The 26,250-nt window shown below is 41.8% G+C and overlaps 1 protein-coding gene across 1 annotated transcript; it reads left to right on the top strand.

Annotated features, from left to right (window-relative positions):
- Window positions 1–338: 338 nt before the first annotated feature.
- rfk (riboflavin kinase) lies at window positions 339–25,925 on the top strand. The gene is made up of 4 exons (XM_067983098.1): window positions 339–726; window positions 13,193–13,344; window positions 16,391–16,493; window positions 20,250–25,925. The coding sequence occupies exons 1-4, from the start codon at window positions 645–647 to the stop codon at window positions 20,378–20,380; spliced, it is 468 nt and encodes a 155-aa protein (XP_067839199.1). The 5' UTR covers window positions 339–644; the 3' UTR covers window positions 20,381–25,925.
- Window positions 25,926–26,250: the final 325 nt, after the last annotated feature.

The raw sequence follows: 26,250 nt of genomic DNA, 5'->3' as shown, positions 1-26,250 counted from the left end.
CGTCCTCAGGGATTCAATTGCGCTGGGAAGTGGGTGGCGCTGTGACGTTGTCCTCCGGGCGGCAGGTGGCGCTGTGACGTTGTCCTCCGGGCGGCAGGTGGCGCTGTGACGTTGTCCTCCGGGCGGCAGGTGGCGCTGTGACGTTGTCCTCCGGGCGGCAGGTGGCGCTGTGACGTTGTCCTCCGGGCGGCAGGTGGCGCTGTGACGTTGTCCTCCGGGCGGCAGGTGGCGCTGTGACGTTGTCCTCCGGGCGGCAGGTGGCGCTGTGACGTTGTCCTCCGGGCGGCAGGTGGCGCTGTGACGTTGTCCTCCGGGCGGCAGGTGGCGCTGTGAGGGGATTGGAGCGAGGACAAAGATCGGACGGACTCTCGGTTCCGTTATGTGTAACGAGGAGGAAGAGACAAGACAGTGAGACGCAAAAAAAGCCGGAAACGTTGCTGTTTAAACGCCGGCTCCTGTGAAGCCAGCGAGTTGTGAAATCCTGCGACCATCGAGAAGAGTTGGCGGGCTCGAGTAGGGTGGATTGCAGTGAAGTGACTCGGTGGTGGAGAGGGAGGGAGCAGGGCCGGGGTCAGTCAGCTTTAAACCCTTCTCCTCTCCATAACCCTGGCTCCTTTTAATCGGAGATCTGTTGAGTTGGGGCCATGAGGAGTTTGCCGTATTTCTGCCGCGGGGAGGTGGTGCGAGGATTCGGCCGAGGCAGCAAAGAGCTGGGGATCCGCACAGGTAAAGGCGCGGGCGCGGGCGCATCAAGGGGAGAGAGCAGGGATCGGCGGGGGGCCAGGCCGGGCCGAGCCGGTCCCTGAGACAACGGGGTCAGTCAGTCGGGTCGGTCGGTGCCAGTCTGCGCCATCCGGGAATGGTGCGGGGGTGAGGCCGATGGGTTTCGGGTTTTATCGGTGTCAAGGCCGGGTTCTTGTGACTGGTTGCTCCGGTTACCAGTGAACCTGACCCCCCCCGCCCCCGCCCCCCGCGGGTTCCTTCCGATTGTTGCGTCACTGCGAGTGTTGAACGGCCGCCCCTCGAATCGCCAGTGGGACTTTTTATAGAATCAGAGCGGTCACAGCACGGAGGGAGGCCATTCAGCCCATCGAGTCCGTGCCGGCTCTATACAAGAGCGATCCAGCTAGTCCCCCTCCCTGCAATTTTTTTTTCCTTTCAAGTATTTATCCAGTTCCCTTTTCAAGGCCATGATTGACTCTGCCTCCACCACCCCCTCAGGCAGTGCATTCCAGATCCTGACCACTCGCTGTGTTTTTAAAAAAAAAAGTTTTCCCTCATGTCGCCTTTGGTTCTTTTGCCAATCACCTATGTCCTCTGGTTCTTGACCCTTCTGCCAATGGGAAGTTTTTCTCTATTTACTCTGTCCAGACCCTTCATGATTTTGAATACCTCTACTAAATCTCCTCTCAGCCCTCTCTGTTCCAAGGAGAACAACCCCAGCTTCTCCAGTCTATTCATGTAACTAAAGTCCCTCATCCCTGGAATCATTCTAAAACCATAGAACCATAGAAAAGATACAGCACAGAAGGGGGCCATTCAGCCCATCGTGTCCGCGCAGGTTTGAAGAACGACCAGGTGCCCATTCTAATCCCACCTTCCAGCACCCGGTCCGTAGCCCTGCAGCTTACAGCACTTCAGGTGCAGGTCCAGACACTTTTTAAAAGAGTTGAGGGTCCCTGCCTCTACCACCAATTCGGGCAGCGAATTCCATACACCCACCACCCTCTGGGTAAAAAAGTTTTTCCTCGTATCCCCTCTAATCCTTCCGCCAATCAGCTTAAATCTATGTCCTCTAGTTCTTGAACTCTCCGCTAGGGGAAACGGGTACTTCCTGTCTACTCTATCTGGGCCCCTCATAATTTTGTACACCTCAATCAAGTCTCCCCTCAGCTTCCTCTGCTCCAAGGAAAACAACCCCAGCCTATCCAGTCTCCTCGTAGCTGCAATTTTCAAGCCCTGGCAACATTCCAGAGCAATTACGTCCTTCCTGTAATGTGATGACCAGAATTGTGCACAATACTCCAGCGGTGGCCTTACCAGCATTTTATACCGTTCCATCATTACATCCCTACTTTTGTATTCTATACCTCGGCTAATAACGGAGAGCATTCCGTATGCCGCCTTCACAACCTTATCTACATGTACTGCCACCTTCAGGGACCTGTGCACATGCACTCCAAGGTCTCTCACTTCCTCTACCCCTCTCAATATATTCCCGTTTATGCGTATTCCCTTTTACTGTTTGCCCTCCCTAAGTGCATTACCTCACACTTCTCCGGGTTGAACTCCATTTGCTACTTTTCTGCTCACTCCACCAACCCATTGATATCCTCTAGGAGTCTACAGCTATCAACTACATGGCCAATTTTTGTGTTGTCTGCAAATTTGCCAATCATGCCCCCTACATTCAAGTCCAAATCATTAATATATACCACAAACAGCAACACTGAGCCCTGTGGCACACCACTGGAACGGATTTCCATTCGCAAAGACATCCATCGACTTTTACCCTTTGTTTCCTGTTACTGAGCCAATTTTGGATCCAATTCGTCACATTTCCCTGTATCCCATGGGCTTTTACCTTTCTGACCAGTCTGCCATGTGGGATCTTGTCAAATACCTTACTAAAATCCATGTAGACAACATCCACTGCACTACCCTCATCAATCCTCCTTGTCACTTTCTCAAAGAATTTAATCAGATTTGTAAGGCATGAACTTCTCTGAACAAATCCATGCTGACTATCCCTGATTAAACCATGCCTTTCCAAGTGACAGTTTATCCTATCTCTCAGTATTGATTTTAATAGTTTGTCCACCACCGAGGTAATATCCTCAGAGCGTCCGTTATTTCCTCCCTGGCTTCCTTCAATAGCCTAGGAAACAATCCATCCGGCCCTGGTGACTTATCAACTTTCAAGGATTCCACTTCCTCTCTCGTTATGTTTACCTTACCCAATATTTCACACCTCTCCTCTTTAACTATTGCGTCCAGATCATCTCTTTCCTTTGTGAATACGGAGACAAAATATTCATTTAAAACCCTACCCACATCCTCTGCTTCTACACATAAGTTACCCTTATCATCCCTGATAGGTCCCACCTTTTCCTTAGCTATCCTCTTGTTCTTAATGTACTGATAAAACATCTTTGCGTTTTCTTTAATCTTACTAGCTAATATTTTTTTCATGCCATCTCTTTGCTTTCCTTATTTCCTTTTTTACGTCATCCCTGTACTTTCTATACTCCTCCAGGCTTTCTGCAGTATTTAGTTTTCTGTGACAGTCATAAGCTTTCTTTTTCTGCTTTATCTTGCCCCGTATACTTCTATACTACCAGGGGGCTCTAAATTTGGCAGTGCCACCCTTTTTCTTTGAGGGCACGTGTCTGCATTGTAGCCGTAGAATTTTTAGTGCCTCCCACTGGCTTGCCACTGATTTCTCCTTAAGTAGTTGTGTCCGGTCTACTTCTGCCAAATCACCTCTTAGTTCTGTAAAATTTGCCTCCCACCGCCCCCCCCCCCCCCCAATTTAAAATGTTTACTCCTGATTTAGCTCTGTCCTTTTCCATAATAATGCTAAAACTAACTGAATTGTGGTCACTATCCCCAATCTGGTCACCCACTGTCACTTCACCCACTTGCCCATCTTCTTTTCCCAGGACTAAATCTAGAATTGCATCCCCTCTTGATGGGCTTGTCACGTACTGGCTAAAAAAGTTCTCCTGGACGCCGATCAAGAATTTTGCGCCCTCTGTGCCCCTCACACTGTTTGAATCCCAGCTGATGTTAGTGTAGTTGAAGTCCCCTACTATTATTGCCCTCTTATTTTTGCACTCAGAAATTTGCCTACATATTTGTTCTTCTATCTCCCTTTCGCTATTCGGGGGTCTATAGTACACTCCTAGTAGTGTGACTGCCCCTTTTTTATTTCTTAGCTCAACCCATATGGCCTCAATTGATGGTCCATTTCGCGTATCATCCCTTCTCACAACTGTAATTGATTATTAAACCAATAATGCTACCCCCCTTCTTTTTTTATCACCCACTCTATCCTGCCTGAAAACTCTATATCCAGGGATATTGAACTGCCACTTAGCCCCCTCTTTAAGCCAGGTTTCCGTTATAGCGATGATATCATGCTGCCACGTGTCTGTCTGTGCCCTTAGCTCATCTCCTTTGTTTGTAATACTCCTTGCATTGAAGTATATACCCTTTAACCCTGTCAAATTCCTGTGCTGAACACTATTTAACCTTTGCTTCTTTTGCCTTTCTCAGTCGCTAACTACGTCACTAACTGCTTTTTTGCTTCCCGTTTCCTGGTCTAAATTTGTCCTATCTGTACCTGCCCTTTGGTTCCCATCCCCCTGCCATACTAGTTTAAACCCTCCCCAACAGAACTAGCAAATGCCTCCGCGAGGATATTGGTCCCGGTTCTGCTTGGGTGCAACCCGTCCAGCTTGTACAGATCCCGTCTTTCCCAGAATCAGTCCCAATGCCTCAGGAATTTAAACCCCTCCCTCCTACACCATCTCTCAAGCCATGCATTCATCTGGTCTATTCTCCTATTTCTGCTCTCGCTAGCACGTGGCACTGGGAATAATCCTGAGATTACTACCGTAGAGATCCTGCTTTTTAATTTATTTCCTAACTCCCTATATTCTGCTTGCAGGACCTCATCCCCTTTTTTACCGATGTCATTGGTACCGATATGGACCACGACCTCTGGCTGTTCACCCTCCCCCTTCAGAATGTCCTGCAGCCGCTCCGTGACATCCTTGACCCTAGCACCAGGGAGGCAACATACCATCCTGGAGTCACATCTGCGGCCGCAGAAACGCCTATCTGTTCCCCTTACGATGGAATCCCCTATCACTATTGCTCTCCCGTTCTTCTTCCTCCCTTTCTGTGCAGCTGAGTCACTCGTGGTGCCACGGTCTTGGCTTTTGCTGCATTCCCCTGATAAGCCATCTCCCCCAACAATATCCAAAGCGGAATATCTGTTTGAGAGGGAGATGGCCCCAGAGGACTCCTGCTGTACCTGCCTAGTCCTTTTACTCTGCCCGGCGGTCACCCATTTCCTTTCTGCCTGCATAATCATTACCTGCGGTGTGACCACCTCACTGAATGTGCTATCCACGATAATCTCAGCATCGAGGATGCTCCACAATGAATCCACCCGCAGCTCCAGCTCCGAAATGCGGTTAGCCAGTAGCTGCAGCTGGACGCACTTCATGCACATATGGTCGCCAGAGACACTGGTAGTGTCCATGACTTCCCACATAGCGCAGGAGGAGCAGATTACGGGTGCGAGCTCTGCTGCCATGACTTGCCTTAGATTAAGTTCATTAGTTACTCCCTTTAAGGAGTTTACTCCTTTAACATTCTCTAAATGAAGAGTAATTTAATTACACTAGGGACCTTGATTCACTAAAAAACGCTACTTGCTATAACTAAATTAAGTTTAGTTTTTTTTTAAAAAAAATTAATTTTATGCTATAAGTTACTTAGCCCACGGTCCTAAGAAAGAAGAAAACAGATGAGCTACTCACCACCAACCACCTACTTGCCTTACCTGTGACGTCACACTGCAGTTTTGTTTTGTTGTTGCTGTGACCCGCTCCGGTACGTTCCTCTCCGCTCTGTTGTCTAAACAAATGCACCTCACCCCTTACTGCACCGAATCCCCTCACTCACCAAATTCCCAATTCTAGACTCTGTCGCAACCAGACTCCGTCGATAGCTGCTACTCTGTGCTCCCTCACTCCGTGCATTAGCAAAACTCTTCTGAATTTATGCTAGCTAGAATGCCAATCACCTGAGTCAACCCCTACATTTTGGTAGGAAGAACGAGAAGAGGCAGTATAAACTAAAGGGTACAATTCTAGTAAATCTCTTCAGCACCCTCTCTAAGACCTTCACATCTTTCCTAAAGTGGGGTGCCCAGAACTGGACACAGTACTGCACTTGTGGTTAAGTCAGGACACTGGGTCATCATGACCATTACATAGAATTACAGCACAGGAACAGGCCATTCGGCCCACCAGGTCCATGCCAGTGCTTATGCTCCACATGAGCCTCCTCCCACTCTTCATCTAACCCCGTCAACATATCCTTCTATTCCTTTCTCCCCCATGTGTTTATCCAGATTCCCCTTAAATGCATCTATGCTACTTGCCTCAACTATTCCTTGGGGTAGCAAGTTCCACATTCTTACCACTAAAGAAGTTTCTCCTGAATACCCTATTGCATTTATTAGTGACTAGGAATCAGAGTAGTGGTGAACTAGAAGGTATACAGTGGTGTTCCCCAGGGGTAGGTACTAGGGCCACTGCTTTTCTTGATATATATTAATGACTTGGGTGTACAGGGCACAATTTCAAAATTTGCAGATGACACAAAACTTGGAAGTGTAGTGAACAGTGAGGAGGATAGTGATAGATTTCAAGAGGACATAGATAGGCTGGTGGAATGGGTGGACACATAGATGAAAATTAACGCAGAGATATGCAAAGTAATACATTTTGGTAGGAAAAACAAGAGGAGGCAATATAAACTAAAGGGTACAATTCTGAAAGGGGTGTAGGAACAGAGAGACTTGGGGATACATGTACACAAATTGTTGAAAATGGCAGAGCAGGTTGAGAAAGCAGTTAACAAAGCATATGGGATCCTGGGCTTTATAAATAGAGGCATAGAGTTGTAAGAATTCTGGGAATTCCACCTTTTCCCTGAATATGTAAAGTACAAAAGCAAAGAAGTTATGATGAACCTTTATAAAACACTGGTTGACCACAGCTGGAGTATTGTGTCCAATTCTGGGCACTGTACTTTAGGAGGGATGTGAAGGCCTTGGAGAGGGTGCAGAAAAGATTTACTAGAATGGTTCCAGGGATGAGGGACTTCAGTTACCTGGGTAGATTGAAGAAGCTGGGATTGTTCTTAGAGCAGAGAAGGTTGAGAGGAGATTTGATAGAGGTGCTCAAAATCATGAGGGTCTAGACAGAGTAGATAGAGAGAAACTGTTCCCATTGGCGGAAGGGTCAAGAACCTGAGTACATAGATTTAAGGTGATTGGCAAAAGAACCAAAGGAGACAGGAGAAAAACTTTTTTACTCAGCGAGTGGTTTTGATCTGGAATGCACTGCCTGAAAGGGTGGTGGAGGCAGATTCAATTGTCGCTTTCAAAAGGGAATTGGTTAAGTATTTGAAGGGAAAAAATGTGCAGGGCAACGGGGAAAGAGCTGGATTGCTCTTGCAAAGAGCCGGCACGGGCTCGATGGGCCGAATGGCCTCCTGTGCTGTAACCGTTGTATGATTTGATCTTATATTTATGGCCCCTAGTTCTAGTCTCCCCTGCAAGTGGAAACATCTTCTCTACGTCTACCCTATCCAACACTTTCGTAATCTTAAAGACCTCTAACAAGTCACCTTTGGTAGCCCTGACAGAATCCCCTTCCTCTCCTGTAGGGGAGCTGTGCTGGTCACTCCTGGACCCCCCCATTTGACTCACAAAGCGAGGATTGCTAGTAAATTATTGCAGAAGTAATAGGCTCTGCTAATGAAGCAAAATATTTATGAACACATTTATAGTGCCTATCGCGATCACAGGCTGTGCAGCGCTTTGGGATGTCCCGTCAGGTAGATATGGAATGTAGTCACTGTTGTAATGTTGGAAACGGCAGCCAATTTGTGCACAGGTCCCCGAAAGAGCAATTAGATAAACGACCAGATAATGTTAATGAGGGTGGTCAGAATGGAGAGGGGTCAAAAGGATACATTGAGGACTGTTTTTAAGTACACGTCCATTGAGGAAAGATGTAATACTAGACTGGGTTTTTGATAATGGGCCAGGGAAAGTCCTTTTGACTTGTTTTAGCTGTCTTTATTTAAGCATTTTATTTGCCCCCTCTAAAAAGTTTTAGCACAATTGTATGTTAATAGTTCAATAATGTGCGATGGTCTGTTTTCAAATATCTAGCAAAACCAGGTCAAATGTTGCATTATTCCTCAATAGCCCTCCACTGTGTTCTGACACTTAACTGAGCAGTTTTTAAAAAGATAACCCTAGTTTGGCTTGTTTGTAATCTACCCGATAAGAGTGGAGTCAAGGATAGTGACATTCAAAATACAGTTTGAATCTAGGCTGTGTTGGATGGAGTATGAGAGGGCAAGCCTTGAGCTGATTTTTTTTTCCCCGAATTTTCTGCTTTTTCTTATGTCTTACATCTTTATTATGCGTTAGATGATATTTTAACAATGTATAACTGGAGCCAGCTATAATGAAGTTGAGACTATGTGAAATTGCAGATGTTGCACTGAGCGTTTTGGAGCTCTTTGAGTGCAGGAACTTAAAGTAAATTCCCCAGAGAAAAGCTGTAAAAAAAAAACATATTTCTAAACCTTCTATTAGTATCTGCCAGTTGCTGAATTGTGAAAACAAAATAAGGATGTGGGTTAAGTTAGCCCAAACTTATTTTATTTAGGTCCCTTAGTCCTGACATAGAGACAGGGGTTTGGACTTCATCCCATTGCTCAACTGGATTCTCACAATGTCATTGGGCAGTTCCTCTTGTAATAGTGAAAACTGGCATGCACATCATGTGCTTTTGTATTTTTTTGCATCTATATCCACTGAAACAGTTGGCAAATAGCAAAATAACAGAATGCAAGTCCATAACGTCGTAACTCCGTAAAGTCGCCAGTCTCCGCACCTCCATCAGCCCATCTGCTGCTGAAAACCTCATCCATGCCTTTATCTCCAGACTCAACTACTCCAATGCTCTCCTGACCGGCCTCTCATCTTCCACCCTCCAGAAACTTGAGCTCATCCAAAACTCTGCTACCTGTATCCTAACTCGCACCAACACCCAGCAGCCCTGTGTTCGCTAACCTACACGGTCTCCTGGTCCACCAACGCCTCGATTTTAAAATTCTCATGTTCAAATCCCTCAATGGCTTCGCCCCTCCCTATCTCTGGAACCTCCTACAACCGTCCGAGAACTCTGTGTTCCACCAACTCTGGCCTCTTGTGCATTCACCTCTTCCTTCACCCCACCATTGGTGGCCGTGCCACCAGCTGTCGAGGCTCTAAGCTATGGAATTCCCTCTCTAAATCTCTCCACCTCTCCTCCTTAAAACCTACTTCTTTGACCAAGCTTTTAGTCAGCTGTACTAATATCTTCTCTAGTTTTGTCAATTTTTATCTGATTACGCTCCTGTGAAGCAGCTTGGAACATTTCATAATGTGAAAGGTGCTATGTAAATATAAGATGCAAGTTATAGGGTGGCTGCTTTCTTTTGATATTCTGAAGCAGATCTCTAATTTTTAGATCTGTTCCTTAAGTACCATGACAATTCATGACTTCTAACTTGGTACACAAAAATAATCCTCTGCCTATATCTGTGTTTATTTTCTTGATAAGCATACCTTAAGGAAGTTTGAAAAATGGCCTCTAGGCAGATTCCATAGAATCATAAATTTTACAAAACACCGCACAATTAGTCCCATTTCCTCTTGCCCTTTCTCTTAACTCCTCCCTTTGTTCTTGGTGATCTGAAATTTATACTTTTTACTGACTCACAAACCAGTTCCCTATTTGCCTTATTAAAATCCTTCATAATTTTGGATTCTTCCATTTGGTTCTTCTGTAAACCTTCGCTGTGCTATTGAATAGAGCCCCAGTTTCTCTATTCTCTCATAACTAAGACCTCTCATACCTGATATAATCTTAGTGAATCTTTTTTGCATCCTCTCTATGGCCCTGCCCCCCTTCCCAAAGTAGGGTGCCCAAAACCCCTAAGTTGCTGTGCACCTCTACTACTATTTAAAGTTTTACTGTTTAACGTATATTTCCTCTAATTCCCAAAATGTGTAGCCGTATGTTTTTTGTATGTATGCATCCATCCAGACACACAACATCCATTAATCATGACTGTTTTCTGTCTTGTAATCAACTTATCTATACTGCTATATTACTTTTAATACCCCATTTCTTAATTTTAAGCCTATGTGGCACCTTATCAAATGCCTTTTGAAAATCTATATACGTAACATCCACTGCATTTCCTTTCTCAATACACTGTCATTTTCTCAAAGGATGTTATTAAATTTGTCAGATTACAATTTGTCTCTTACAAATCTGTGCTTACTGTACTAAATTAACCCATGGTCTTTCTAGGTGAGCGTTAATTTTATTCTGTTACAGCTTTTAGAAGTTTATTAATATTAACCTAACTGATTTATGTTTACCATTTATGTATAGTTACTAGATCTATCCCATTTTGAATAGAAATGTTACATTGGCAACCCTCATCCTCTTGCACAACTTCCATAGCCAAGGATTTGAAAGATTGTGGTCACACATACAATATGTTGTGACTCTTTTGATGTAGGATTTATAGCAGGCTGGATTACAGATACTTCAAACTTTTATATATTGAAGTTCTGAGCTGCTCCTGGTCCCCAGAATAAAATTATATTGAATTTTATTTTGATTACTTCAAAATAATTTTATGATTTCACTCAGCTGCTCCTGGCCTGGCCTCTGTTCAAAATAGACAGTTTCCCAAAATAAATTTTGTAGTCCGTTTGAGACAGTCTGGTGTCCTGGTCAATATTTATCTTTCAACCAACATCACTAAAACAGATTATCTAGTCATTTATCTCATTACTGTTTGTGGGACCTTGCTGTGTACAAATTGGCTGCCATTTATGCCTGCATTACAACAGTGACTACACTTCAAATTACTTCTTTGACTGTGAAGCACTTTGGGACACCTTGAGGTCTTGAAAGGTGCTATATAAATGCAAGTTTTTTTCTTATTAATATAATTCAGAACATCTAAGCTTGCACTTTTTGTCTGTGCTACTTCTATGTTGCACCTTGTGTATTGCACTGAAAATGTCTGTACCATGGTTAACAAAAAGATGTAAATAAATAAAGTAAGTAATTTGGAATATATAACATCCCCCAGCAATTTAAATTGTTTTAATTGGCACAGAAGCCAGAATGACCATAATCCTGTTCTGATTTTGCTGATTGTAATTTATAAAAATAAAGCCAGGATTATTACATGCCTGAAGAGCCTTTAAACTCTGACATAACTCAGTATTTACTTAGGAGCAATTGAACTTTGTGATCTGAAAGGGGTACAGTTTCATCTTAGTACCTCATTATATAATGTTCCTATCCTTAGAAAACAGCATATCATCTGAACAACACCACAAGAGGTATAAATATTTTGTCATGTCCTCAAAAAAAAACTTTGGCTGTTAGAGCAGTTATAAAGACTCTTCTGTGTTGTATACATGAGTCCACAAAGCATAATCCAACCATTTTTGTTTGCCTCTTTTTAAAGTAGTAGTAAGCTGGATGCATCATATGTGGAGATAATACTTAAAAGATGTGTGGCAATTTATAGTATTCAAAGAAGAATTATTCTAGGTTTAGAGTGAGTTGTAAAGAGAGGTTAAGGAAGTTAAATGTACTTGTTTTGCAAAAAGGATTAATTCTTCATGTTGTACTCTCCACTGGAATGGCTATGTTCATATTTTAATGAGGAAACCGTCATATTGGAGCAAACTCATTTTAAGACTTGTTTTTCATAATGCCACGATGTTGTGACTTTAGAAATGTCACCATGTGACCAGTCCCACTTATCTGCTTCACTGCATCAATTAATTTTCCCAGCAATGGGAGAATGGTTGCTTGAACGAGTTGCTCCAAGATCATCGTGGTACTGACAATCCTGCAGTACATTTCTTCCTGAGTCTTCCAAGTTTATTTAGTTTCTTGAAATTCAATTTTTCATTGGAGTTTTTGAAAGGTTTGTTTAAGCTTACAACAATTTTTTTGATTACTTCAAATTTTTGAAAAACCCTATTCTGAGTGCTTGCACGTCTTAACAGTGGCAGCCACAATTGGCACCTCCATTATCTTTCAACTAATCATAGTACCAGCTCCTGTAATATTTGTGCTTTCCCGTCTATACCAGGCGGGTCCAACTCCATAGATTTCAGGCAAGATCCAAAATTGTTCCCATTTGGCTACTTGGCCTTGACCAGTTCTGCCCAGTCTATTGGCAATAATGCTACATTGACAGTAGTTCCACTTACTGAGCACTGTTGAGACCCATGTGCTGGCTTGTACCACACAAGTAGCAACACCCAGAACCAGTTGTCACCAGGCTCATAAGTCGATGGATAATGGTCATTGCTCTGAGAGTCACTCTGATCCTAGCTAATGCCACAGCTTCATCAGAGTACTAAAAATTAAGTATGGTTAAGGTCTAGCATGATGCCAGAGAAATACAACTAGTTTGTGAGATTTGTTGTCCCTTTGAGCTTAATAGTATATAAATTTGACACCAAGTTTGTGGTATAATCATAAAATTGCAATTTGGCTTTCCTAAATTGTTGCTGATCACTGGCGAGTGGAGGTCTGATTGCAGTTTTATATTCAGGTTCAGTATATCATGATGCCTTAGAAAGTGATGTATGCCACAATGTACAAAAAAAAGGCAACTTGCCCTGCTTATTGTGAGTCTGAAACATTGGTGCTGCGTGCATGCATGCGTACTTGCTCATAAGCAGTGCCAGCCATTCTGTATTTCAAAAGAAACAAAAGGGGTGCTATGATCAGCTATTGCACACCTCAATTAGGAATAAGGTAATGATGTCTAATGCCATCTAGATATGCCTGACCTCTGAAGCAACTGTATTAGATCAGCAGTATAAGATGGTCTTGCAGTAAAATTTCATTGAGCAGTGAAAATTTTGGGTTCATTGCTTGATGGTTGGGCAAATGAGATTGTCTTGCAAAATGAAGACAATACATTTGACATCATTCACATACAGCTGGAGTTGAGCTAGATCTCAATCAGCATTCTGGGAAAATAAGTGTTGAACAAAGCACCTAGTGTCTGTTTGTGTCATTATGGTCTTACATGTCCTATCTGATGCTTTAAATTAGTGATACAAAGAAAACGTGCTGGAGTCCAGTGCCGCTGAGGCTTTCACCTCTTATATTTTCAGGGAGCTTATAGTTTTATGACTGCCACAGTCCCTTCCATTAAAGCTAATGCTGGACCTTCCTTGGTGTTTAGTATATGGTCCACAAGTGTTCAATTTTTGTACTGTATGACCAGTATGTTAAACAAAACTTTACCTGTCATTTGTTTAACTCCACAGCAAACTTCCCAGACAGTGTTGTGGACAACCTGCCAGGAGACATCACTACTGGTATATACTATGGCTGGGCCTGCGTTGGTCATGGAGATGTACATAAAATGGTCATGAGCATTGGTTGGAATCCATACTATAAAAATACAAAAAAATCTATGGTAATTTTTTCTTTCTGGAAAAGTATTGATTTAAAATATCCTCTATTGACTTTGTTGAAGGCTCATGTTAGTTACAACAGTAAAAGTATAGATTTTTATATCTGCTTGTTTTGATTTTATTTTCCCCCACCTCTCAATTCACTCCCTGAAGGGAGTGACTTATTCTGGGGTGTAAGCCCATAAACGGCACCTTTCCCAGTGCCTCATCAAGCGGTCAGTCTTCGTGTATGAGGCTAGACAGTGAATGTCAACAAGCTGTTTACTTTGGGAGACATTGGAGCTGAGCCGAATATTGTTCTCTCTGATGATCTAGATATGTATTCTATTCTCTGAAATTTCTGATGCTGAGGGGATGTTGAACATCCTACTGTTTCTAATTTACATTAATGACCTGGATCAGAAATGCATTGCAAACCTGTCAGCACTGTAGATGAAACTGAAGTTAAATATGAAGAGGCAGCCAAGGATTTAAAATATGTTTTAGATAAAATCTATAAGTGGGTGGATCAATGGTAGATAAAGTTCAATGTGGATGACTAAATTATTTTACATTAGAAGGAAACATAAGTAATCTATGAATGGTATTGAAATAGCTAAAGATGAAGTTGAGATCAGTTGACACTATGCTTAACCTGTCCCGTCATGCCTAATGTTTCTATTCACTGCTGAGCAGCAATCAACAAAATAAATAAGATACTGAGCTATATAGCTGATATAGTAAAAGTTGGGGGAGGATGTGCTAAAACTGTACTACTTTGGTCAAATCATATCCTGGGGTACTGCATTCAGTTTTGGCCACTGAGGCACAGGGTTAGTCAATCCCTAGAGGCAGTTAGGAAATGAGCAATGAGTCCCATCCTTATCCCAAGGAAAGACTGGGAAAAGTTGGGTTCTTCAGCCTAGAAAGGAGGATTCGATGAAAGGATCTCATAGAATCATATAAAAATACTGCATGGAAGGAGATCATTCAGACCATCGTGTCTGTGCCAGTCGAATAAGAACTATCCAGCTTAATCCCACTTTCCAGCACTTGGTCCGTAGTCCTGTAGGTTACAGCACTTCAAGTGAACGTTCATGTACCTTTTTAAATGAGGGTTTCTGCCTCTACCACCTTTCAGGCAGTGAGTTCCAGACCCCCACCACCCTCTGGGTGAAAACATTTCTCCTCAGCTCCGCTCTAATTCTTCTACCAATTACTTAAAATCTATGTCCCTGGTCACTGACCCCTCTGCTAAGGGAAATAGGTCCTTCCTATCCACTCTATCTAGTCCTGTCATAATTTTATATGCCTCAATTAAATCTCCTGTCAGCCTCCTTTATTCTAAAGAAAACAACCCCAGCCTATATCATAGGCGTATACAAGTTAAATAGGGTAAACCGAGAGGGAGACAAGAAGACACAAACTAACATGGAATAGATTAGTGGAGGCAAAAACCTTGCAAGTTATTTAAGAAACATTGGATGCTGTAATAGAAACATAGAAAATAGGAGCAGGAGTAGGCCATTCGGCCCTTCGAGCCTGTTCCACCATTCATTATGATCATGGCTGATCCTCTATCTCGCTGCCATATTCCCGTTCTCTCCCCATACCCCTTGATGCCTTTGTATCTAGAAATCTTTCTAGCTCCTTCTTAAATATATTCAGTGACTTGGCCTCCACAGCCTTCTGTGGTAGAGAATTCCACAGGTTCACCACCCTCTGAGTGAAGAAATTTCTCCTCATCTCAGTCCTAAATGTCCTACCCCGTATCCTGAGACTGTGACCCCCCCCCCACCAGCCAGAGGAAACATCCTCTTTGCATCCAGTCTGTCTAGCCCTGTCAGAATTTTGTATGTTTCAATGAGATCCCCTCTCATTCTTCTAAACTCGAGTGAATACAGGCCAAGTTGACCCAATCTCTCCTCATACGACAGTCCTGCCATCCCAGGAATCAGTCTGGTGCTAATGTAGGTGCTAATGTAATGGGACTAATGTAGGTTTCTTTTCTGGATGGACGAATTATGGTGGTAAAAAATGGTCTTAACCTTTATCTATTTTGTGATCATGTGACCTAGACACACATTCAACCAAATAATATTCATGACACAATGCTAAAGATCATTCATGGTCAAGGAGACAATTAGCAATTCACAACCTAAGATAAACATAGATCAAAGGAAACCTTTATAATAACATTCCAGCCCGTCTCTGCTGACTTAAAGACAATCGAATGAGTTCCAACAACACCATGCATTTATATAGTATCTTTAACATAGAAAATCATCCCAAGGCGCTTCACAGAGATGGTGAGACAAAGAAGGAGATTTTAGGATGGATGATCAAAAGCTTGGTCAAGAGATGGGTTTTAAGGAGAGCTTTAAAGGAGGAAAGGGAGGTGGAGAGGAAGGGAGAGGGGATGCACAAGAGGCAAGAATTAGAGGAACTGAAAGTTTGGGGGATCGGTTTTAGGCCTGGAGGATGTTGCAGAGATTGGCAGGGTCCGAGAACGTATTTAAACACAAAGATGAGAATTTTAAATTTGCGGCAGTGGGAGACCGAGAGCCAATAAAGGTGGTCAAGGACAGGGGTAATGGGTGAGCAGGACTTGTTGTGGGATAGGCTATGGGCAGCTTTCCATCTTGAAATCAAGTTATGAACAGTTTCTGAACACAACAGAAATTTCTGAATGAACAAACGATCAAGGATTATTGAAGTCTTGAATAGTCAGATACCCACTGTTAATTGAGTCCTGCCCTTTCACATCTTGAACCTGAGCTTTAATTCCACTTTGGTTCTACCAAGAGACTAGTTGGGCAGTCAGATTCATGTTGTGAAATAACCACCTTAAATTGCATCTGAGCAGATTGAAAACCACTGTTAAGAGTGGGGGGGGGGGGTGGAAATGAGGTCAAAGCTGTACCTTCTGCATTTTTCAGGCAGAACTTAAAATTTATGAAATAATGCTTAAGATGTTTAGTATTTTGAATAACATAGCTTTTCAACTGCTGTTAAATTAATGTTCTAGTCCTGACTCTCTCTCTCTCTCTCTCTCTCTCTCTTTTTCAGGAAACACACATTATTCATACTTTCAAGGAAGATTTTTATGGGGAAATTCTCAGCATAGTTATTGTTGGGTATATCCGAGCAGAGAAGTCTTTTGAATCATTGGGTAAGATTTAAACTGGAAACTTCACTTGCTAAAACCAGATTTGTAAAGTATTTTAAATGGGTTACTTCAAGTCTGTGTGTGTGTGTGTAATATGATTTCTGTAATATATTAAAAATCTAGCGCCTGTGTGTACTTTCTGTCAACTTTTCCATTATAAAGTCCTATGTCTATGTTTATAATGGAAACTGCCTATGTAAATTATTCCTGCTGTAATTGCACCCTCACACCAATGGTGGTGCTGTCGCATCCCTGTTTTGCATCTTCCAGCTCCCCAACCTGTACAGCAGCAAAATTCCTTTGCTCTCACCAACTCTACTTCTCTGATTCTCAAATTGCTGTACTTTTTTCTAATTAAATATATTAAAGTGTTATATGCAAATAAGGACAGAACTTCAATTTAAAATAGGGATTTGATTACATTTGCGTGCCTTGGCCCAATATCCCCTGCTCTCTGCTTCACCTGAAGACTACGTTAACATCTACTATTGTGGTCTTGGCATGTGTTGTCAGATTTGGTCTCGTGGTTAGTTACAGTGAAAGTTTAATAGCGGCCATGGCGTGAGCATATCTGATTTAACCCCCAAATCGAGCAAGAGCTGGGGTGACAAAAACTGGTGACAATTTGATCAAGTGGAAGCTGAGGAATGTGGAGAGCCTAGGCAAACACTTGAACATTGCCTGATGCAGTGTTCTCTGTCAACATCCTGTACTCCCAAGGAAATATTTGAGATAATTGACAACACTAGATCCTGGCTATGTTTTAGAGTGACTAGCTAGGATGATGACCTGAAGACTATACTTGGTTTTTGACTCCGTATGCAATGCTGTGAGAGATCGACCAGTGTATATTAAAAGTCTTGAAGCTGTGTGCATTACTTCCTGTCACAATTTTGTCATGCCTGTATGACACCTGAGGCATTGGATAATGCCACGGTAGGGAAATGCTGGGTACTTTACTTTTCAAATTAATAAAACCTGGATACTTATACTTACCTTGCAGTGCAGGTCTTCTAACGTTGAGTGGAGCTGTTGAACCTCTTCTCACCCTCTCCCAGCTAACCTAGCCCCAACCTGACTATCCCTGAGCTGATCACCCCACACCCTCAACCTGACTAGCCCTGAGCTGATCACCCCACACCCCCAACCCTTCTTCCTAGCCTTGCCACAGAACCTTCACCCCAAATATTCTTTTATGCTGCCCTCCTCAGTCCTTGGCCCAAGTTGTCGAGCACCCCCTGCCTCCCTAATAGGACCCATGGCCTCCTGTTCATGCTATCTAATCTCCATGGCTTTATGTACATTTAGTTTTCGATTATTGAACTCACAGTTCCCCACTCTGTTGAGTGATCTGTATGACTTTCAGCACACTTGACTATTGAAATGACAGCCCATTACCTCCAGTTGCCCTGAAAACTGGGCAGCAAGACCAGGGCCCCGATATTAGCGGGGAGGCGGGATGGCAGCGGCGGGGGTGAAGTTGCGTGTGGCAAACCTGCATGAACCAAACTTAACGTTTCCGACGCAATCGCACGTTGATTGATAGTGGTTAACGTCCTCTCCAGGTTTTGCGCCCGGCAGCCAGCCTGATTGACAGGCTGGCTGCCGTCAGGAGCTGCAACGCCGGGGGGGGGGGGGGGGATGAGGATGAGAGAGAGCGAGAGCCAGACGTCATCTGCGCTGGAACGGAAGACCGGTGGGGGAGAATGGAAGATACGGCACTGGACTGGAAGATCGGGTGGGGGGGTTGCAGGGGGAGAGGGGAAGATCGGTGGGAGGAGAGGGGAAGATCAGGATGGTGAAGAGGGGGACATCGGAGCGGGAGACATCAGATATCTTGGGTTTCAAAGGTAGGTGCATTTAGTGTTTTCACTTATTTGCATGTTTATTTATTTTATTTAGTTTCTTTTTCCCTGATCCGGCCCTTCATGCCTGGTTTTGCCAGGCGTGAATCAGAAGCAGTGGGCAAGCTGCCCAGGTAGTTTTAAAAAAAAATCTTTTTAACTACTTAATCTGTCACAGGGAAAGTGCCTTAAGTACCTCAATAAGGTACATTTGGCTCTTTAACTGTCATCCCATTGGCTTTACTGCCGCTGGGACTTCTGTTTTCGGGTCGCCCGCGCGCACACAGGTGGGTCCCTGTGAAACTCAGAAGTCGGCGGGTTGGAGCCCAAACGGGATTTGCCCGATTTTTGGAGCCCCCCCAACACACACTGATTTGCTCCTAAAAGCACCCCCCAGAGTCTGCAGGCCAGCACTTCAAAAATTAAGTTATGCTAAAGTCACCAAAAAAAACAGTAGAGTTAGGAGGTTTTGGGTGCAGCATTTCAAGAGAGATGGGATTGAATTTAGGTCACGCTGTGCCTTGCTATGATGCCTGCTGGCCACCTCCTCGCCCTCCCTATCCCCTGAATCATTCCTATCATAGTGGAAAGCAAACTTCAGCTGGTGTCTTTACCAATTACCTCTGTCGTACAGAATGTTCAAGGTGGTACTGCTGGCATTCTAGCTTCCAGCTGTGATTCCAACTGACCTTTCTCCCATTTCTACCTCTGGCCCTGCTGCTCTCCAAAATTTTAAATTGCCTGCTTGGCTCCTGGCTGTAAGTTCCCCATATCTGCCATCACAAAATCCTACCTGCATCTTCAGCAGAGCCCTTACCATGTCACCCAAAAAAGACCTTCCACCTGGAGGGGGAAAAAAAAGAGAGAGGGTGCAAAAAGAACACTGAGAACCAAACAAGAAAACAAATATCCAGAGATGTATGGAAGAGAAATACAGACACAAAAGCAGAAGAGGAGAGACGGAGGGGAGATAAGTAAGAGAGAGACCACATCCTCCAATTTGCCATGGACAGCCCCACAGAAGATTGATCTAGTAATACATTAAAAGTTTTGCATATAACATAAGTACTTAAGCTTATCTGTAGTTATAACTTGCCTCCCAGTTCTGTCGCCAAGACAGATTGTACTATTCTCCAGAGTGCCACCTAACTCAGGCCTATTAAAATTGGTCCTGTCACCTACTGGCGCTGTGCTTTTAGTAAAAGCATGGAAATGACTTAAACAGCTTAAAACATATTCCCAATCAAAGCTGAGATTGAGCTTTATAACCACCCGGGTAGGATTGAGCTAGGGAAGCCTCTGTTATTTGAAGTGCAAACAGTATTTTGTAACGTAACTGGCCAACACAGTATAAGTGTAATATGTGCTTTAAATAAGAAGCTATTCCAAGAAGCACTTCTGAATTTTCTGGGATGGAGCGGAATGGTGAAGGTATTCTTTCATTTTCACTCCCTCCCCATCCCCAATTTCTTCCTGCTGCTGACCTCCCTCTGACAGTTACCCCCATTGCTCCAAAAAAGGGCTCCTGGTAGATTAGGAAAAGAAGTCATGCATTTAGCTAACTCTTACATATTGGTTTGTCACAGTCATTCATTGTGCCAAGAGAAGTGCAGCATCCATTATATATCCGTAAAGTTGCTCTTTTTTGGAGGGTGATGTTTTGGATTCTATAAGTTCCTTCATTATTTTGAAATAGAAAGAAATTTAACTAATTTGAACATAAGTAGAAGTGAACATTCAATGACTGGCAAAACCTCCGAATATGATCGCTGTCGGGTATTTCATTGCAGAAAGGCATTGTTGCCCTATACAATTTTATACTAAAAACACTCTATCAAATGCTACTTTTTTGTTTTAAATCTTCCTTGCCACTTTAGTTTATTATTTCACTGATTTTCTTTCCACCTTGTTTCAGATTCTCTGATTACAGCCATTTACAGTGACATTTCAGAGGCAAAGGAAAAACTAGATCTGCCAGAACACCAGTGTGTGAAGGATGATAACTTCTTCAGATCAGTTGAAAACAATATAATGAATGGCCATTGACCAAAGTAGAACCAGAGTTTGTGCATCTGTCGTTTCTTGTATTGTGTTTCATGTACCTTTTGGCAATTGTTTAGCTGGCATAAAAGAACTCTTACTGTGCTGATCTCTGAACAGATTTTCCATCTGTTTTATTTCATCCAGAAAATGATTCATTTTTACAAAAATGTATTCAGATGCACATGGCCTGTTGCTTAAATATTGCTAGCTATGCAGTTGCATCTACTTGACTACTGAAATCTAGATGATTGTTGTGTACTTTAATTTTGACTGAATCACAATTGATAAAAAAAATGACACCATAATGAAATGAGGCTGGAAGTTACTGTATTGGCTGTAGTGGGTGACTGCTTAATGTGCCTTAGAACATCTGTTTATTAATTTAAATGAGGCATAAATTCATTTTTTAAAATGGGCTAATAACTCTTAATGTAATGGACAGAGGACTGTCATATGAGCATGTTAAGAATTTGTTTACTAATATCCCTGAACAGCAATTTCTAGCCTATGGTTTCTGTTACTAATATCTGTTGTTCAGGCAGGATGAACAAATCCTCTAAACAGTTTCTGTTATTTGAGAGTTGTGTCGTAAGTGTTTTTTCCCCAATCTGAGATACAAGCCTTTTTTTTTCTCTCTCACCCTTCTAAAGACAAAAACTCGCACAAGAATATTGTTCCATACATGCTGGCAGCCTTCTGGTACCTCGCCCAAGTGGGTATCCTTCAGCTACAAGCCTAGAAAGTAAATATTTTTTCAACCGAGTAGCATATTTAGCAACTGAATTCGATCCTATCTATGTATGTGCAGTCCCTAGCAGGTGTCCCTGGATAGTGATTGATAAATGCCTCTACTATTGCCACAACTGAGATCAGCAAATTCAGCACAGTCTAGGGATTGAACTTGAGACATTTCTGGTTTAGTGTGTTCCTGAGCTATATGATGTATTTAACCAATGAACTGACAATAACTAGATTCCTGATCCTGTAGATTATGACATCCACACATTGATCCACACAGGCCATGTTCTGCTGGGGTAAAAAATATATAAAGGATGATCTCCCTTTTAAGACTTTTTGATATCTTAAGGATAGTATTGTATCCAATTATGTGACCAACTATTTTGCATGGAGTATGTAAGAATCTGAGCTACCCTGGAGCGTCAGTTTGCTTTTCCCAGCACAGAGTAAATCTTCATTGTTCTTCCAAATGTCCATTACAGGGCAGTTGGTACCAACTTTGCTTTCTTCAGTTTCTTTGGATTTTTTTTCTTCACCTTCAAAAAAAATCACTGAGTAATATCTTTTTTATTTTGTTCGTCTTTTCAAAGAATGATATCTTATTCACCTTTCTCTCTGCCATTTAAAAAAAAATCATACCCACTACTTTTGCTGGCTTCAAGCACAGTTCAGAGTTCACTGTAGCAGATGGCAACAATTGCTGTCTAAGCAATATATGAATCCCTGTAACATCTGTATGTGTGGGCTATTATATCTGCCCCTAGTGGTGCTGCATATTGGTGTCACATACATCCCAGAACTCTGTGATGCACAGCATTGGTAAAATCAGTCATTGTTGCTCTGCTTATTGCATCAATGTCACATTTCTTGACCTCTGAAAGCCACCACCATTGAGATCAGGCGTCATCAAAAGAAAACCATACCTTTTGGCATTGTACTTTGAGGCCTTGTGCATCAGTACTTGGTGGGCTATGGTTTGTGCAATCATCTGGAATCTGAGATTGATATTGAGACTTGTGTCTCGGTCATTGTCCTGTTTTACATGGATTGAGATAACTTGGCTGAAGTTTTTATGCAATGCGTTGCCTTTTTTCTCCATGCATCACAAAGAAACATCCTAGTACTGATCAATACCAAGGCATCTTTTCAGCTTTGGCCAGTCCTTAGGGGGCTGGCACCATCTGTAATGAAGGCTAGTGATTTCACCATCCCAAGTGCCGTAGGAGTACATCAGTAAATCCATCCCTGCCCTCCGTGGTTCTCCGGAAGCTTTGAGTAGTATAGATGTCACCAATGAATGCTAATTACTGTCATCACAGGGTAAGAAACCTTTATTGGCTTCAGGTGCCCTTTTGAATACTAACTGTGCCAAGGGTGGAGTTTGGAGTAGGTTGGTGAGTCGCTCCCCTAATGCCTTTTATGGGTCCGCTGCATCACAAGCTGTTTCTCTAGCACCTTTTGGTGTTTTCCTTCCAACTCGTGGTGCTTGTGCGGCAGACCCTTATCTACTGTGCAGAAGTTGGGTTGGTCACAAGAGAACATCTGTGATATGTCAAAAAACATGTTAAAAGGAGGGATTGTCTCTTGTGTATTTTTCCTCCAGCAGAATATGCCTACACCAGCCCACATCAGTGTGCGCGGCATAGTCCTTAGTAGAACAAATGGCACGCTACGAAGTAAGTTAATCTTTTTTTTTAATGTATAGTTCAGTAGGAAAGGGATTGTATAGAATATGGAAGATTGTAGGAGAAGTTAAGGGGCTTTAATGAAATCTCAGTCTGATACTTTAAGTAAAATTGCCTATGCTCACATAATTGATGGCCTCAGTTGTACCCTTATGTCTTTGCATTGTAAGTGCTAACTATGCAAAAACAAAGTAATTCGTTATACTTTTAATTAGAAAAAGTTATAATGTATTCCTACTCATTAGAAGAAAAAATTGCAGTTAGGAAAAATAGTGAAGTGAACAGATTTTAAAAGTAATTGAATGGGGACTACTTCACATTGTGCTTTAAGCTGTTTAAGAGATTTCTATGCTTTTACTAAAAGCACAGGAGCCTGTAGGTGACGGCCAATTTTAATACATCCATAGAAAACTGATATGAGTGGAAAAGGAATTTAATATTTTCAATATGAAGTGGCCCCCTTGTCTCTTCCTGTCCACTCTGCCATGTTTATCACAAGCAATTAAGATGTACATAACTGTCCTACCCAATATACCTTTCTCCATTGTAATTTCTACATTGCTATCTGGAAAAATAGTATAAAACTATCAGTGCACCTGCAACCAGGATTGCCTATGTTGAAAAAAATTGTTTTGCTTAAATGTTGCTATCCATTGTTTCCCTTGGATATGCATTGTGGAATGTTAAGAAACAAATATTCTGCTAATGTAAGAAGCCATAGTGAAAACTCATATTGTTATATATGTCATTTATTGAAAATTGAGACCAAATGGAGTGCATGTATTTTTCTGGTACTGTGCATACTTTGCTTTGATTTCTTAAATGGAACTTTTAATATATGGAACTTGTCACATTTATTTCTTCTTGTATTGTTAAATCCTGGCTGCCATGATTATTTTAACTTTTCCCTTACAAAGTTTAAATTTTTAGAAAGTTGATTAATTTACAGCCTCGCTGTAGGCTTGTCCTGTAAGAAATAAAGATCAAACTTGATTTGTCTTCTGGAAATGTGTTCAAAGAATTCCATCATTGAGTAATTGTGCACTTGGTTATACAAAGACTGACTGGTAAGAGCTGATGAACATTGTGGGAAAGACTCATCCCAAGCTCCAACAGTGTTGTCAATTGGAAGTATTGATTTTAACGTGGAAATGTTCCAATGTTGAAAACTCTCAGGTAGCATTGATGAAACTGTTTGCATTACTGTAAATTAGCTGTAATGAAATTGGTATTTTGTCTAACTCACTTTGTTCTGTGGAAATATTGGTAATCTAATGGACAGGCTTCTTTCAAAAGCAAAAACATTTTTGCATTGCATGTGCCTCTTGCATGCACAAACAGTTAAATAATTTGCTTCAAAAGTCATTAGTTTGTGTTGGTTTAAGCATTAAGGGCTAAACCTCAGTTTTATACAGGAATAATAGTTGTGTGTAGTTTATTAGCATTTCTATGCAAAGACTCCTCAATAGTGAACTGCACCTGCCTTGAGTTTCTAGTAATGTCAATTTTAACTATTCTACTGTGCTTTTTAGGGACCTAGCCTAATAGTCATTTGGATTTGTCATTTTTTATTATTTATTCTGCAGGAGCTAGTATCATCTGTCTTGTGACTGGCTCTGCACTGCCTATCTCTACTCTTAATCACAAGCCAGATTACTGTTTGGTTTTGCATTTCAATGTCTTTTCAAAGAAGCATATACACAGTAAAGGGTGTGTGCTTTTAAATGTTTAAGGAACTGTTGCTTTTATTTCAAAAGCTAGTATTTTTTCCACCACTCCTGGCCCCACCACCTCACCTAAGTGGCCATTTAAGCCTCGAGAGCTAGTAGCGAAAGGTTGTTTGATCATGAGGCAACAGGGGAATGAAATTATATCCAAATCAGTTTCTTCTCTCTCCTGATATCCACACACATGCAGGGTTTGACAGCTACCAATAATTTAGCCCACTGATAATATCCCTTTATTGTGCATTGAATGTTCAACCAAACACATTGATATCTCTAGAACTAAAACGCAACATTGTTTTTCTAGGATTAAGCTTTTTTAAATTAAAATCAAAAATACATTTTCTTTGTCCTCTCACCTCCAATGCTACAAACCATACCCAGCTAAAGGGGAAGACAGGATTCCTGCGTGCTATCATCACTATGACTAGCTGTTAGTAAGTATAGAAAAGAGACCCAGTGAAGTTGCATTAATCTCTGAAGTGAGTTGTATAGTTTGATTTATTTCATTGTGTTTATAAAATAGAAAAGCTGCAAAAGAAGTTTTTTCAGTAACTGGCTACTGTAATTTTTGGCTAATTTCCTCGTCGTGAGTTGATCATTTTATTAGCTCATATCAAGAATTAACTACCATAGTCATTATGTGTTCTAATTGTTTTTTTACACAGTGAGTTTTTTTTCTTTACTGTATCAGTATTATATTACAGAAGGAAGTAATTTGGCTCATTGTTTCTGTACTGACACTTTGGTAGAGCTATCCAAAACCAGCTCCACTGCCCCAATCTCTTCCCCATAGCCATGTATCTTCCTCTGCTTTAAGTATTTATCCAATTTTCTCTTAAAGGATGCAATGATATCTGCCTCAGACATTCTCTGTGGCAAAGCATTTCATGCACCAACAACCCTCTGCGTAAGGAAATTTCTCCTAACCCCTACCTGCACTCTGAGTGACCATTTTTAATGGATGACCCCTTGTCACCGACTCCCTAACCAAACAAAGTCTCTATTCACTCTTTCTAGATCCTTCTTAGTTTAAAAAACCTATATTAAATGTCCACTTAAACATTATCTGCTGCAGTAGAAATAGCCCCATTATTCATGTCTCTTCTCATAACTATAGTTTTCTATTCCTGGCATTAACCTGCTGCTGTATGCCCTTAATGTCTTTTTTATATCAAATTTTGTTTGATAATGCTCCTGTGAAGTTCCTTGGGACATTTTATTACGTTAAAGGTTCTATATAAATGTAAGTTGTTGCATAATGGGACACTCAAAACTGCACACAGTGCTGATGACAAAAGGTATGTGTTAACTGATTGATCTTGCTCTTGCTTAACAAAGTGCAGAACTCTGGTTAAACCCTTGTGCCCTATATTTCTTAAATAAAATTTGGAATTCTTACTGGGTATTCTTCTGTAATGTGCAGTAAGGTAATAATTCCAATATTTAAGTTTATCTTTTAGCATAGTTTGCTTCCATCATCTTGAAATGTGTCAAACACGGAGAAATCTGAATTTCTTTTCCATCTGTTGAGCTGTGTATTATAACTCTTTTTCTGAATGAAGAAATGAGGTGTTAAGTTTTGTTATACTGAGAATCCACAAGTAGATATTAGGAAAATAATTTAGAAAAATTGTGTTCTATGTTTTTGAAATCAGGAGTTTAAGACTTAGAGCGCTTAAAATATCCTGAGTTCACTGTAGGAAATGTTGTAAAAGAAGCTTAA

Source organism: Heptranchias perlo, chromosome 4 (genome assembly GCF_035084215.1).
Source record: "Heptranchias perlo isolate sHepPer1 chromosome 4, sHepPer1.hap1, whole genome shotgun sequence".
Taxonomy (NCBI): Eukaryota; Metazoa; Chordata; class Chondrichthyes; order Hexanchiformes; family Hexanchidae; genus Heptranchias; species Heptranchias perlo.
This window is presented reverse-complemented; position numbering and strand designations above follow the sequence as displayed.